The 13,562-nt window shown below is 56.9% G+C and overlaps 2 protein-coding genes across 10 annotated transcripts in view; one reads left to right on the top strand and one right to left on the bottom strand.

The window, feature by feature from the left end:
• The window catches only part of HAGH (hydroxyacylglutathione hydrolase), a 33,080-nt gene extending 22,190 nt beyond the window's left edge, over positions 1-10,890 (bottom strand). For 2 of the 9 annotated variants that reach the window (XM_023246408.2, XM_023246409.2), the window contains exons 1-5: positions 10,488-10,633; positions 7,835-8,010; positions 7,214-7,278; positions 2,942-3,059; positions 1,871-1,979 (exon numbers count right to left, since the gene is read on the bottom strand). In XM_023246408.2, coding sequence (XP_023102176.2) covers positions 1,871-1,979; positions 2,942-3,059; positions 7,214-7,278; positions 7,835-8,010; positions 10,488-10,563 — 544 coding nt within the window. In that variant the 5' untranslated portion in view covers positions 10,564-10,633. The other 7 variants (XM_045047869.1, XM_045047871.1, XM_023246411.2 and 4 more) reach the window with 7 other exon arrangements.
• A 162-nt stretch (positions 10,891-11,052) lies between these two features.
• Positions 11,053-12,421, top strand: FAHD1 (fumarylacetoacetate hydrolase domain containing 1). The gene has a single exon (XM_006942469.5). It carries the CDS (start codon positions 11,056-11,058, stop codon positions 11,719-11,721), a length of 666 nt encoding a protein of 221 aa, XP_006942531.1. The 5' UTR covers positions 11,053-11,055; the 3' UTR covers positions 11,722-12,421.
• Positions 12,422-13,562: the final 1,141 nt, after the last annotated feature.

Genomic DNA, 13,562 nt, shown 5'->3' with positions numbered 1-13,562 from the left:
GCTGAGCCAGCCGGGGCCCCTCCCCAAGTCTCCTCTCATCCTGGGAGGCAGTGCCAGCCCACAGAACCCCCGGGATCCCACTGGCCACCACCCGGGCCCTCAAGACCCAAGCCTGCCGCCTCACAGACCCCCTTCCTGCCTCAGCCCTTTAGAGGGGCGTCCCCTCCTCCTGACATCCCTGTTCCTGACCCGCCTCCACCCTCTTCCTGACTCCCCTCCTGGCCCTCCTCCAGACACCCCTGCTCCTGACCCTCCTCCTTCTGACCCTTCTCCGGACACCCCTGCTCCCGACCCTCCTCCTGACACCCCTCCTCCAGATACCGCTCCTCCTGGCCCTCCTTCTGACACCTCTCCTCCTGACTCCCCTCCTCCTGACACCCCTGCTCCTGACCCCCACTGAGGCTCTGTGGGCTGCTGCTTCCCGCCCTGGGTCCTCCCTGAGAAGGGCTCCGTGCCAAGCGGGGGCTCAGGCACCGTTGTTCTCCAGGCCCCGGTGGCGGGGAGTCCTCCTCCATCAGTGCAGGCCAGACTCTTCCCCGAGGTGGGGGGGGGGGGGGGGCCGCTGGGACCACAACCCAGGACCAGGGTGCCACCGTGGGGCCATCACAGTGTGGTGCAGCACTGTTCCCACAAGACGACAGGACATCCTAGTGGGGTCAGGACTGGGCTGTGCCCCTGAACAGCCCCACCAGGAAGGGTAAGTCAGAACCAGCTAGAAGCCAGAGAGACCACAGAGAAGGCCGGGCTGCACACAGGAACAGGAGACTCGGGGGCCCGGCCTTCCCCTATTTCCACACCAGGACCTGCCGGACGTCCCGTTCCCGCACATTGAGTCCTCACTGTCCGTGCCGCGGACACCTGAGCTGCGCCGCGAGGGCACACGCGACTTGGCACGTACAACACACCCCCGCCGGCCGTGGTCTCACGGAGGACACACGCACCGCATGGGCCTGGGCTCAGACTGGGGTCTCTGCGCAGGCAGACCCGCCTTCCAAGGCGGGGACACGGCTTCTCCCCTCTGTGCCGTCCCGAGGGACCCGCCTCACTCCAACCCCCAAGAGCCCACCCGGCAGATGCGCAGACTGACGTCCAAGGACCCACCCGACGCAGCAATGACAGGGGCGCAGACTCTCCCGGGCCCAGTGCCCACCTGCCCCCGCACAGGCGGGCGAGGCCCAGAGCGAGCTCAGGGCTGCACACCCCGAACTCGGGGTCACCCCAGGGACCACACGTCCTGCTGCTGCACCACCGAAGACACTGAGAACGGCTGCAGTCTTTAAAGTCGTCTTCGACGGGGAAAGAGGGGCTCACGAGCGCTGTGGAGGTCCCAGAGGCCCCGTGCACCCCACGCTCCGTCTGTGGTTTCCCCGAGTTAACGTCTCGTGTCACCCGCGCCGCACTTGGCTGTTGACTGAGCCCCGCCGCAGAGCCGACATGGGTCCCCACCCGGATCCCCACACGCACCCGCCCGGCTGCAGAGCTGCTCTGGGCCCCCACGCTGCCTCTGGCCGCCGCAGGGCCTGCTCGAGGCTGGGGCTGATACGCTCTGCCGCTCCGGTCCTCACCGGCTCCCCCATCAGCAGCAACATTCTCTCACTTTCTCTCCAAAGGGAAAAGCCCCTTCGACTGCTGGAAAGGCCTACCTGCCGGCCACTCACGCAGGCCGAGGCCGGGGGTGCATCCAAACAGCGGCCTTCCCATGCTCTGCCCCCAGGGCTGCAGGCCCCCTGCGGCCCCCTGCCACAGCCCTGCTCGGGAAGCCTGGCCGCAAACGCTCCACTTCTCTGCCCCGAGCTCTCGGACAACTCTAAGTCACGGGGGTCTTTTAAAGTACACCCCGCCCCAGCACGCACATCAGAACACTCCTCACCTGTGAACACAGCAGGAGGCTCAGAGCTCCCGGGCTTGCTCACGAAGTAGCAGATGTGGCCGGAAGTGTGGCACGGTGTGGACAGGCACTTGACGTTGAGAGACCCCACCTTAAACGAAGCACGCACTGCCATGGGCTCCCTGCACGCTGCGAACTCGCCCACGGGCTCCCAGGAGGTGGACCACCGATCCCACGGACTCCCCCTCAGACCCTCAACGCCCCCAAGGAGAGCGCGGCTTCCATCACCACTGCTCCACTGAGCAGGACACAGATCTCGCCGGTGACCATGGGACCCCGACCTCGAGGGCGCCCCAGAGGCGAGGCGCACCTGCAACCTGGTATTGCTGGTGTGCAAAAGCAAAGGGGCTTCTTTTGCTTTCTTCCTCAACATCGGGCTGAATTTGAACCAGGTGTCGTGCTTGAAAAGCTAGCTTTCCTTAAGTACTTGACCTTCCGTTTGGTTTTCCTTCTCTGTCTCCCACTGCCCCCCTGCCAACTTTAAAAAAAACTTTCAAACCTACCAAAAAACTGAAAAAAAGAGGAACTTCTGTGACCTTTACCCGGTCACCAAATGCTAACGGTGCACCTGTCCGCAGCGTGTCCTGTGCACACACACCTGGAGTCACGCATGCGCTGACATATCGCCCCTAAAGGCTCCAGCTGAGTCTCCTAGGAGAGAGACGTCCCCTCGCTTAACCGCACATCGTCATCACTTCCAAGAGACGTGACGCTGATGTGAGAACCTGATGTGTGCGTGCTCTGCTTTTCCACTTCCCCAACGGTCTCAAAACCCTGCCTGGCAGCCTCTCCCCGCAGCCGGGACCATCGGCCTACTGACATGCCTGTGATGCTCCTGACACTGGGGACCGTGCAGGCCTAGGCGGCCCCGAGAGGCCCTCCACCCATTCGCAGGTTATGCTGCCTCCGATCCCAAGCCCTCGAGGTCCCCTCTGGGCCCCTGGGTAGGGGAGGGAACTACCAGGAGCAGGGCAAGTGTCCCTGCCACACCCCGCCCCTTTAAGGCCCAGAGGCCAACCACGTTCGAGTGCTTTCCATTCGTTCGCTGCTCACCTGCAGTGTGGACAGATGTGCGACCTTGTGAGTCAGTGCCCCGATCCGGTCATCGCCCCCACACACCTTCAACCCAGGCTCCAACTTGACCAGCTTCTCGTTCCCACCAGCGTGGTCCCTGGAAGTTGGAAAGGAGACCTGGGCTCCTGCTCGTGGGAGGGGCCCACTTGCTTTTAAACCCCGACCGGATGTTCTTTCCTGGTTACCTTCTCAGAAGCGGGAACGCATCTCCCAACACAGGAAACTGGCCTCAGTGTCATTTGGCTCCACTGAAAAGAACACTCTCAGATACGCCATTCCCAAATGAGGCACTTCTGTGCCCCTGCCCTGTTGCGGGAGAAGCTTCTGGAGCGACCGACCCAAATCACAAACACCTGGATAATCCCCAAGCCCCCAGCTCCCACGCTTTGGGCACATAAGAGTAGCCAGAGGATCTGTAAGAAGCACCAAGTCCTGGCTCCTGCCCCGCTCCTGACGCCGCTGGCCGGGGGGCGGCTGGCACAGCGGGAGTTTCAAAGGCCCCCTCGTCCCAGTTTGGGACCCGCCGCTCGGAGCACACAGGCCCATCTACAGTTACACCCAAAAGAATAAGATATCCAGGAATAAACCTAGCCAAGGAGATGAAAGGCCTGTACTCTGAAAACTATAATACACTGAACAAAAGCGTTTGCAAGAAGTGGAGTAGAAAAACAAAATCGCTAAAATTTCGATACTACCCGAAGCAATCTACACGTTTAATTCAATCCTTATCAAAATAACGCCAGCATCCTTCACAGAGCTAGAACAAATGATCCTAAAATCTGTATGGATCCACAAAAGACCCCGAATAACCAAAGCAACCCTGAAGAGGAAAGCCAAAACTTCAAGCTTTATCACAAAGCTGTCCTCATCAAGACAGTATGGTACTTTGGGGCACCCGGGTGGCTCAGTCGGTTAAGCGTCCGACTTCAGCCAGGTCACGATCTCGCGGTCCGTGAGTTTGAGCCCCGCGTCAGGCTCTGGGCTGATGGCTCAGAGCCTGGAGCCTGTTTCCGATTCTGTGTCTCCCTCTCTCTCTGCCCCTCCCCCATTCATGCTCTGTCTCTCTCTGTCCCAAAAATAAATAAAAAAAAGTTGAAAAAAAAATTAAAAAAAAAAAAAAAGACAGTATGGTACTGGCACAAGAACAGACACTCAGATCAATGGAACAGGACAGAGAACCCAGAAATGGACCCACAAACAGATGGCCGACTCCTCTTTGACCACGCAGGAAAGAATATCCAATGGAATAAAGACAGTCTCTTCAGCAAGTGGTGCTGGGAAAACTGGACAGCAAACATGAAGAAAAATGAACCCGGACCAATTTCTTACACCAGACACAAAAATAAAATGGATGAGAGGCCTAAATGAAGACAGGAGGCTATCAAAATCCTCGAGGAGAACACAGGCGGTAACTTCTTTGACGTCAATCAGAGCAACTTCTTACTACACACACCTCTGGAGGCAAGGCAAACGAAAGCAAAAATTGGGACCTCATCAAGATAAAAAGCTTCTGCACAGTGAAGGAAACAATCAACAAAACTAAAAGGCAACTCACAGAATGGGAGAAGATATTTGCAAATGACATATGAGATAAAGAGTTGGTATCCAAAATCTATAAAGAACTTATCGAACTGATGTGCCTGTGATGCTCCTGACACAGGGGACCGTCCAGGCCAAAACACAAATAATCCAGTGAAGAAATGGGCAAAAGACACAAATAGACACTTCCCCAAAGAGGACATCCAGATAGCCAACCGACACATGAAAAAATGCTCGACATCACTCATCATCAGGGAAATGCAAATCAAAACCACAATGACGTATCACCTCACACCTGTCAGAATGGCTCACGTGAACAACTCAGGCAACAAGAGACATTGGCGAGGATGCGGAGAAAGGGGAACCCTTTTTGGTGGGAATGCAAACCGGTGCAGCCATTCTGAAGAAAAGTATGGAGGTCCCTCAAAAAATTAAAAACAGAACTACCCTACGGCCCAGCAGTTGCACTGCTAGGTATCTATCCAAGGGATACAAGAACACCCCAATGTTTATAGCAGCATTATCTATGACAGCCAAGGTAAGGAAGCAGCCCAAGTGTCCTCTGACTGATAAATGAATAAAGAAAATGTGATATATTTATGTGCATACACACACACAACGGAACATTAGTCATAAAAAAGTATGAACTCTTGTCATTTGCAACGACACAGATAGGTCTAGAAAGTACAATGCTAAGCAAAATAAGTCAGAGAAAGACAAATACCGTGTGATCTCACTCACATGTGGAATTTAAGAAACAAAACAAACGAGCAAAGGGAAAAACAAATCGGGGCCGGGGGGGCAAGCCAAGAGACAGACTCTTAACTACAGAGAACACACTGATGGTCACCAGAGGGGGCGAGGGAAACAGGATGGGGATTAAGAGTGCTCTTGTCGTGACGACCTCCAGGTGACGTATGGAATTGCTGAATCACTGTACCGTACACGTGAAGCTAACGTAACACTGCACGTTAACTGGAGTCAAAATTAACACTTTAGGGGTGCCTGGGGGGCTCAGTCAGTTAAGCACCCGACTCAGGCTCATCAGGTCATGGTCTCACGGTCATGGGATTGAACCCTTGTGGGGCTCTGCATAAGATTCTCTCTCTCTTCTCTCTCTCTCTCTCTCTCCCTCTGCCCTCTTCCTCACTCATGCTCTCTCTAAAATAAAATGTTAAAAATTAAAATATTAAAAACTTTAAAACATACAAACACTTATATCTAAACAAACAAACAAATAGACACACACACACTCAAACGGGCAGAGGCAGAGGGTGAGCTGGGGCCAGGCCAGCCCTGGACACACTCCCCCCCACCCACCCTCACCCTGCAAGGGATTCTAACCTCAGCCAGGACACTCCTCCAGGGCTCCCAGCACTCAATGGGGGCAGCCTGACCTGCGCTTCAGAAACAGGAAAAGAGTTCCACCCCTGGCCTTGTGGGGCTGGAACCACGCCAGCGTGAGCCCAGGGCCCTGACCTCGGAGCAGGGCTAGTGTCCCAACACCAGATCAGCCTTCCCAGGACAAGGCGAGGGCTGCGGATGGCCAGAGAGCGCCTGCTCCTCACCACACATTTATCTACGGAGTCCTCCGGGGGCCCAGACATGGCAGAGCCCAGAGATAACAGGGGCGGGCCCTTCCCTCACCCCCAGGTCAGCTCCACACAGGCCAGCGTCCCAGCACTGTCCCCCACTGACCTGCAGAAACACCTCCGCCTCCACCAAGGAGAGCGAGGACAGTGAGAGAGGGAGGCGCCTACGCCCTGGGGCTCAGCCTGGGACCTAGTTTGGGATCTTGTGTTCCAACACAAACGCGTGAAAAACCTCAAAGCATCGCAACATCAGAAAAGTGACGTGGTGGTTACTTGGCGCAGGAGACCGCAGCCCGCGGGGCACCTTCCAGAAAGAGCAGCTGGCTGGGCAGCGGCCAAGGGCACGGCAATAAACCCATCCATTAGCACCAGGAATTAACACCTGACGCCCCCATAGACTCTCAGCGGCTTAGTTACATCGACCGAGAAGGTGCCACCACAGAGCAAACTGGCCGACCCACGTGCCCAAGCCACTCCCACGGGGAAGACGCCCCACGCAGACTCAAGCGCAGCGGCAGCCTCGGGGACGGGCTGTCAGGGGCTGGCTGCCCTCAGGCACTTAATTAGAAAAGAAAATGAGCCAAATAAAGATTTTTTTCCAGCGGAGAAGAGACTCAAAAGTTTCAGAAACCCCACGGGAGGGTCTAAAACCCAAACACAAGTGCTCCTTTCATCCTTTTCCCTTCAAATTTCAAAAACCACAACCTCTCCAAATACACCTGCTTGATTTTTAAAAACACTGACGTCTAGACTAGTTTCTTCCCCCACATCAAAGCCGGTCTCCCATCACACAAGCCCAAGAGCCTTCAAAGACGCGGCTGGAGGTCCTCCCCACAGAGCCCCAGAGTTAGCAGAGCCCGTGGCCGGGGCCAAGGTCGAGGGGCAGCAGCCCGGAGGCTGGCGCCCTCGAGTCCTCTCACGGTCCCGCCAGGGCCAGCCCTCGGCTGCGCAGAGGATACAGCTGGGAGGGGACGGCTTCCGGGGACCCCGACGCCCCAGGCCTCCGCCTGTGGGAGGGTCCAGGGAGCCTGCAGGTGCCGACCCCCACGGACGCCAGCCTGGGGCGTACAGGCCCAGGCAGCTCGACTGACGTGGAGGTAGCTCGGGCTCCAGAGCTTACCAGTGGTGGTGGGTGGTGAGCACTGTGGTCAGCTTCACGCCGTGCTTTCTCACCGTTTCTACGACCTGCAGCCAAACGTGAGACAAGACATGGGCCACGGCCACGCTCCCAGCACTGGCTCCAAAGCCCGCGGCGGTGCCCAGTGGGACCCAAGGTTTGCCGGGAGGGGCTGGGCCCTGACCTGACCCTGCCGACCTGTGCCCCCCCGCCCTCCAACACCCCTCCAGCAGCTCAGGGCAAAGGTGGCCTTATTCTCTCACGCAGCAAGTGGCAGCTTCCGTGCCAGCCACAACCTGAGCCCCTCCAGACGATGTCGCCGCCCCCAGAGGCAGCGCGGAGGGACAGCAAGCCTCGTGGAAGGGCGGGCAGGCTGAGGGGGGCTCCTGCTCCCCGCCCCCCACCAGGGACCTTACAGACAGAAACCCACTTCTCTCCACACCCCAGCCTTTGCCGGCCCCACCCCTCCCTGGCCTTCCGCCCCACAGCAGAGTGGCCGGACGCTAGTTCAGTTGTTTTTCAAAACCAAATGGATTAATTTCAGTTTAGCTTCGGCCAAGCCGCGAGGACACTGCAGACAGGAACCCTGGCGGGGGACAAACACGCAGTGCCGGGGCCTCCCACCTTCTGAGGCTGCACCGGGTCCACGATGGCGGCCTCCTTGGTCTCGCCGTCGATGATCAGGTACATGTAGTTGTCGGTCAGCGCGGGCAGCAACTCGACCCTCAGGGTTCCCTGGTCCATGGTGGAGCTCTTCCTACAGTCCGTGTGATGGAGAAGGACGCCCAGCAGGGCCGGACCTGAATACAAAGGGCAGCCCGGTCAGCGTCCACAGGAGGCCGCGCCAGGCTGACACGGCACAGGAGCCCTGGCGTCCCGATGCCACGACCTGGGGAAGTGACAGCGAGCAACAGAGCGTGAGGCTGGCCATGTCTGCTTCTCTGAGTTCCTTTGGTAAAGAAGAAAATATCCTCACTTTACCATACCCGCAAGGAAAATACAGAAAATTATTCATGTGCATATTCACAAATCATTTCGCTCAGACCATGATCCTTTTTTTCTTTCCCGCGGGTTCCAAGAGGACAGAAGGACCAGCTTGTGGCTGTGATCAAATCACCGTCAGCTGTGACCGCCACTCGTTCTGGGTGCTCACACCTGACTCAGACCAGGAAGAGAGGAAGCCCGAGGGCACATGCCTAGCAAGACTACGTTTCAGTGCCCCGTGGCCCAGCTAACAGAGCCTCAGTCACACGGGCTCACCGCCCCTCCCAGGCCTCCAGCCAGAGAAGAGAACAATATTCACTTTCAAAGGGCAGAGCTGGAAGTCTGGATAACCCCCAAAACCCACCAGGGGCCACCAGGGTTCCAGATTCAAGTGTGCAGGAGACGGAATCACCGTCTGTTGAGCCACAGGACCCCGCCAGGGCAAGAGCCAAAAGCATCCTCCACCAAGGAGTCAGGTGCCAAGATATTTTCAACAAACTTATTCAACCTAAAAATTCACAGAGGCGCCAACAATACTCTAAGTCTTAACGCAAAAAAAGATCAACACCACTAAAGGTGACAGGACCCGGCCGTGAAATTCTGGGGTCGGTATTGGGATGGGGGGCCTCTCCCGGAAGGGATCCAAAACGCAGGCAGCACCAGCCAGGGGCGGTGGCGTGCTCATGGGGAAACTGGCCGAATCGCAGCTTTAAAGGGGACACCAAGTATCCAATTCCCCTTTCCTCTGACAAGCGGCTGGCATTTCCCCCGCCCTTCTCGCCCACGGCAAAACAAACATTTCTGTATCATCCAGTTTCTGTGATATTCCACCTCTGCTAAAGTCCAGTGCTATCAGGGCCCAGGAAGGACTGCAGAGCAGAGTGGGGTGGGGGTGGGGGTGGGGGGGTGACAGGATTAAAGGATTAAAGCAAGACTCTGCAGGCTGGGAGAGGAGCGCGACCAGTGAAGGAACACTATTTACAACCTGTGCTGAGGCTTCTCCTGGGGAGACTGGGGAACTCACAATTATTTCTGCAGGCACCACCAGAAACATTAGTCCTTTTCCAAAAATTATATGCCTGAGAAATGCTTCCAGCTCACTGGTTTGCAACCAGTTTGCTTGTGTATAAGCAGAGGGCACAGGACTGCAGCCTACAGTCGGGGCCAAGTCCTGAGACCTGTTCTGAGTGGCTTCTCTCTCTCTTTTTAACATACGGATTTTTTTTTTCAGTTTATTTATTTTGAGGGAAAAAGAAAGCACGAACAGGGGGAGGGGCAGAGAGAGGGAGGGAGAGAAGCACAAGCAGGCTGCACCCGGTCAGCACAGAGGCTGCCCGGGGCTTGAACTCACAAACCATGAGATCGTGACCTGAGCTGAAACCAAGCCACAGACAGGCGATCTGCCAGAGGCCCTGACAGTCCGGTGAGGGTCTCCGGGGGCCCTTCCCTTAGCAAGGGCAACAGCTCACCCACTCCAGACCCCTGAGAGCGCTCGCTGAGATTGCAGGGGCTGGCTTCCTGTCCCTAACAGCTGTGTGGTCATTCGGGTAACGACTAACCATCTGCAAAGGCTCAGGTTAACCTACTGCCCCTGCCGCTACACCAGCCACAAGAGACGTCAGGAATAAGGAAAAAGATTTCAAGATCAAGGTCAAAACATTCCCTCAAGGCGGGAGGGAACACGGTGACTGACAGCTGCAGGAGCAGGCCCCTGGGCCAGCGCGTCCCACGCCTCTCAGTCTGGAGGGCTGGGTGGTGAGGAAGAGAGGCTGGGGGAGGGTGGGGGGGGGGGGGTCAAGGTTCCCACGGCTCCCGGGACCCGCGCCGGGTCTGTGCCCTTTGTCTACACCTCGGAATAGTGTGGCCCGGGTTTCTCCTGGAGGAGAAGACGGGAACGCGCTCCCCGGGGCTATGGGCCCGCAGGGGCGGGGAGGCGGCGCGAGGCTCCTTACCGGGCACAGTTCCTGCAGCAACCCCCAGCTGACCAGTGACCCCGCTGTCTTCAGCCCCCGCCAAGCCTGACTCAAGCGCCGCGGCGCCTTTTCCCGACCCCAGGCGGCCTGCCTGCGCGGGGGTTACGAGCCTGTGTCGACAGAAAACAGCGTCAGCCCGCGGCGGACCGGCGCCTCCCGGCCGTCCCCGGAGCCCCGGCCCCCTCGGGAGGGCGCGGCGGCCTAACCGCCGTTACCCGGCCCCGACGCCGGCGGAATCCCCTCCGCGGGCCGGTCCCCGCGCCCCCGACCCCTGTCAGGCGCGCGCCTCGTCAGACCCCGGCCAGCCCCGGCCCACGTACCCAGGCCGCGGCGGGCGCAGGCGGCTCCCAGTGCGGAGACGCTCCGGAGGCCGAGCAGCCCGCGGCCCAGCACCATGACCCGGGGCGGCGGCGGCGACGGCGGCGGCGACGCGAGGGGCGGGCGGGCTGCACACGCCGGAGGCGCGCCGCGGCCAATCGGCGCCCGCTGCCCCGCCCCCCAGCCAATCGGCGCACGTCTCGCGCCCCCGCCCCAGACCCCGACCAATCGGCGCTCGCGTCCAAACCCGTGCCCGCTCGCGGCCCGGCAGCGGCGGACCTGAGCTCCGGCCGGGAGGCGGCAGGAGGCGGCTGAGGCGGCGACCGGAGAGCAGCGTCAGGGCCTCCGCCTCTCTCCAGGGACCAGACAGGCGGCCGAGGCAGCTGCTGGACAGCGGCTGCCAGGAGTCCGAGCGCTGCGACTCCCGAGCGCCCGGTAGAGCGCAGAGCGGAACTGGCCGTCGCCGACGGGACGGCGCTCAGAGGTAGTTGGTTCTCTCCCGGGCGCCGTAGGCATCAGGTGACCGGGTTCCGGCGGAGTCACGTGACTTCGGGGTCGCCCGGCCGGGACATGGCAGCCCCCAGGCCGTTGTCCCGCTTCTGGGAGTGGGGAAAGAACATCGTGTGCGTGGGCAGGAACTACGCGGAGCACGCCAGGGAGATGCAGAGCGCCGTGCCGAGCGAGCCGGTGCTCTTCCTGAAGCCGTCCACCGCCTACGCCCCCGAGGGCTCCGCCATCCTCATGCCGGCCTACAGCCGCAACCTGCACCACGAGCTCGAGCTGGGCGTGGTAATGGGCAGGCGCGGCCGCGCGGTGCCCGAGGCCGCCGCCATGGACTACGTGGCCGGCTATGCCCTGTGCCTGGACATGACCGCCAGAGACGTGCAGGACGAGTGCAAGAAGAAGGGGCTGCCCTGGACCCTCGCCAAGAGCTTCACGGCCTCCTGCCCCGTCAGCGCGTTCGTGCCCAAAGAGAAGATCCCCGACCCTCACAACCTGAAGCTCTGGCTCAGGGTCAACGGCGAACTAAGGCAGGAGGGTGACACGTCCTCCATGATCTTTTCCATCCCCTACATTATCAGCTACGTTTCTAAGATAATGACCTTGGAAGAAGGAGATATTATCTTGACCGGGACGCCAAAGGGAGTCGGACCCGTTAAAGAAAACGACGAGATCCAGGCCGGCATACACGGGGTCGTCAGTATGAGATTTAAGGTCGAAAGGCCAGAGTACTGAGTCTGTGCAAAGCACCCGGGCTTCTTAAGTTTCAGGAGAGAAGGGAGGTGGACAGAAGAAGCAAGCAAAATTGTTAAATGCAACGATGCTTTAATAAGAAATAATTTTTAAATATGACCTAATTGGGTTGTTATGACTTAAGGAAGACGGACTCTTCCAGGAAAACGTGATCGAAAAGCTGGGCCAGAAATGGAAAGAACGATTGTCTTTTAGGAAAAAAAAAAAAAACAAAAAACAAAGTTTTCGTGAAGCTTCCAAAGAGGAGAATTTATCAAACTAAATGTTCAGAGGCCTTACTTTCCTTTCCTAAAACCAGACTGGATAAGACTTTTCCGTGAGTCATTCTGGGATCAGGAATTCAACACTGAAAATCTGCAAAGGAAGTTGAAAATCATGTTTTCTAAAATTCCTTGATCACTATAACCATCTGGAGGTAATTGTAAAAATAAAAAATTTCCACCTTACTGACACATACCAGGCCCACCATATTAATTGGCAGAATTAATCTCCAGCATTCCAAGTGATTCTTATCACGGAACTGGGGAAAACCACTGCTCCCGTAATCAGTTAATTTAAGATTGTATTAAGTGATCAGTTAATGATGACCTCACTCATCTGTGCCATGGCTCGTAGATTCTGAATTTGGGAGATAATTTTGAAACGATTATTTTCCAAATAAATATGCTATCTTTTGTTTGGCCTTAAAGTGTACTTTTTCTCCTCCAGCAGTGGCTAGGAAGGACGCGTTCGCATGAAGGGGCTTCAAACCTTGATCATTGCTCTTTGGCCCCTGGAGCACTGTGCTCTACTAACAGAGTTAATCAGCAGCTCCACCTCCAGCCAGACACAGGAGGCTTCGGGGAAGTTGAATGGCCTGGGAGAGCTACTCTTGTTCTTGCCTGCCCTCCTCGGACGGAGAGTCTCGGCAAGACGCACAGTGCCAGCGTCCGCCGGCCCCTCCCAGAAAGCTGAGGACATCTCATTTAATAATAGCTCACATTTATTGAACCCTTAGTACTGCTAGGCACCGTGCCAAGAGCTTTCCGCGTATTACTGAACCCTCAGCAAAGCTGTGAGATTGCTCTGCCTGCCGTCCCTATCACACAGGAAGATGTGGATTTAGAGGCTAGCCGGCCTGGCTCCACAGTCACTCAGCTGAGGGAGAGAGCCGTGCTCTAACCCAGCTTTCCTAAGACCAGAACTTGAAGTCTTGACCACAAGGCAGGCTGCATCTTGTAAGCAGATCTACAAGAAGACTCAGACGTTTAGGTATTAGGCAACCCCCACATTTAATTCCACACTTACTGTGAGGTGCCGGGATTGGACTTGTTTACTAAATGTCACACTATCTTAACTTGTTTTCTAATCAGGTTTCTTATTGTAACTGCTTAAGCAGTATACGCTTATTACAGAAGAGGTAGGGAACACGAATAAGCAAAACACCCAAAATTTCTTTCACCCAGAGCCAGCTACAGTGAAGCATGCAGTCTACCTTCTTCCAAACCTGTGGATGACATTGTAATTTTTAATTTTTTTAAACACTTATTTATTTTTAAGAGACAGGGCAAGACAGAGCACAAGCAGGGGAGGGGCGGACACAATCCAAATGCAGGCTCCAGGCTCCGAGCTGTCAGCACAGAGCCCAACATGGGGCTCGAACTCACAGACTGCTAGATCATGACCTGAGCCAAAGTCAACCGACTGCGCCAGCCAGGCGCCCCTGTGATTTTTTTTTTAATTTTTTTTTTTAACGTTTATTTATTTTTGGGACAGAGAGAGACAGAGCATGAACGGAAGAGGGGCAGAGAGAGAGGGAGACACAGAATCGGAAACAGGCTCTG

The sequence above is a fragment of the Felis catus genome, chromosome E3 (genome assembly GCF_018350175.1).
Source record: "Felis catus isolate Fca126 chromosome E3, F.catus_Fca126_mat1.0, whole genome shotgun sequence".
Taxonomy (NCBI): domain Eukaryota; kingdom Metazoa; phylum Chordata; class Mammalia; order Carnivora; family Felidae; genus Felis; species Felis catus.
This window is presented reverse-complemented; position numbering and strand designations above follow the sequence as displayed.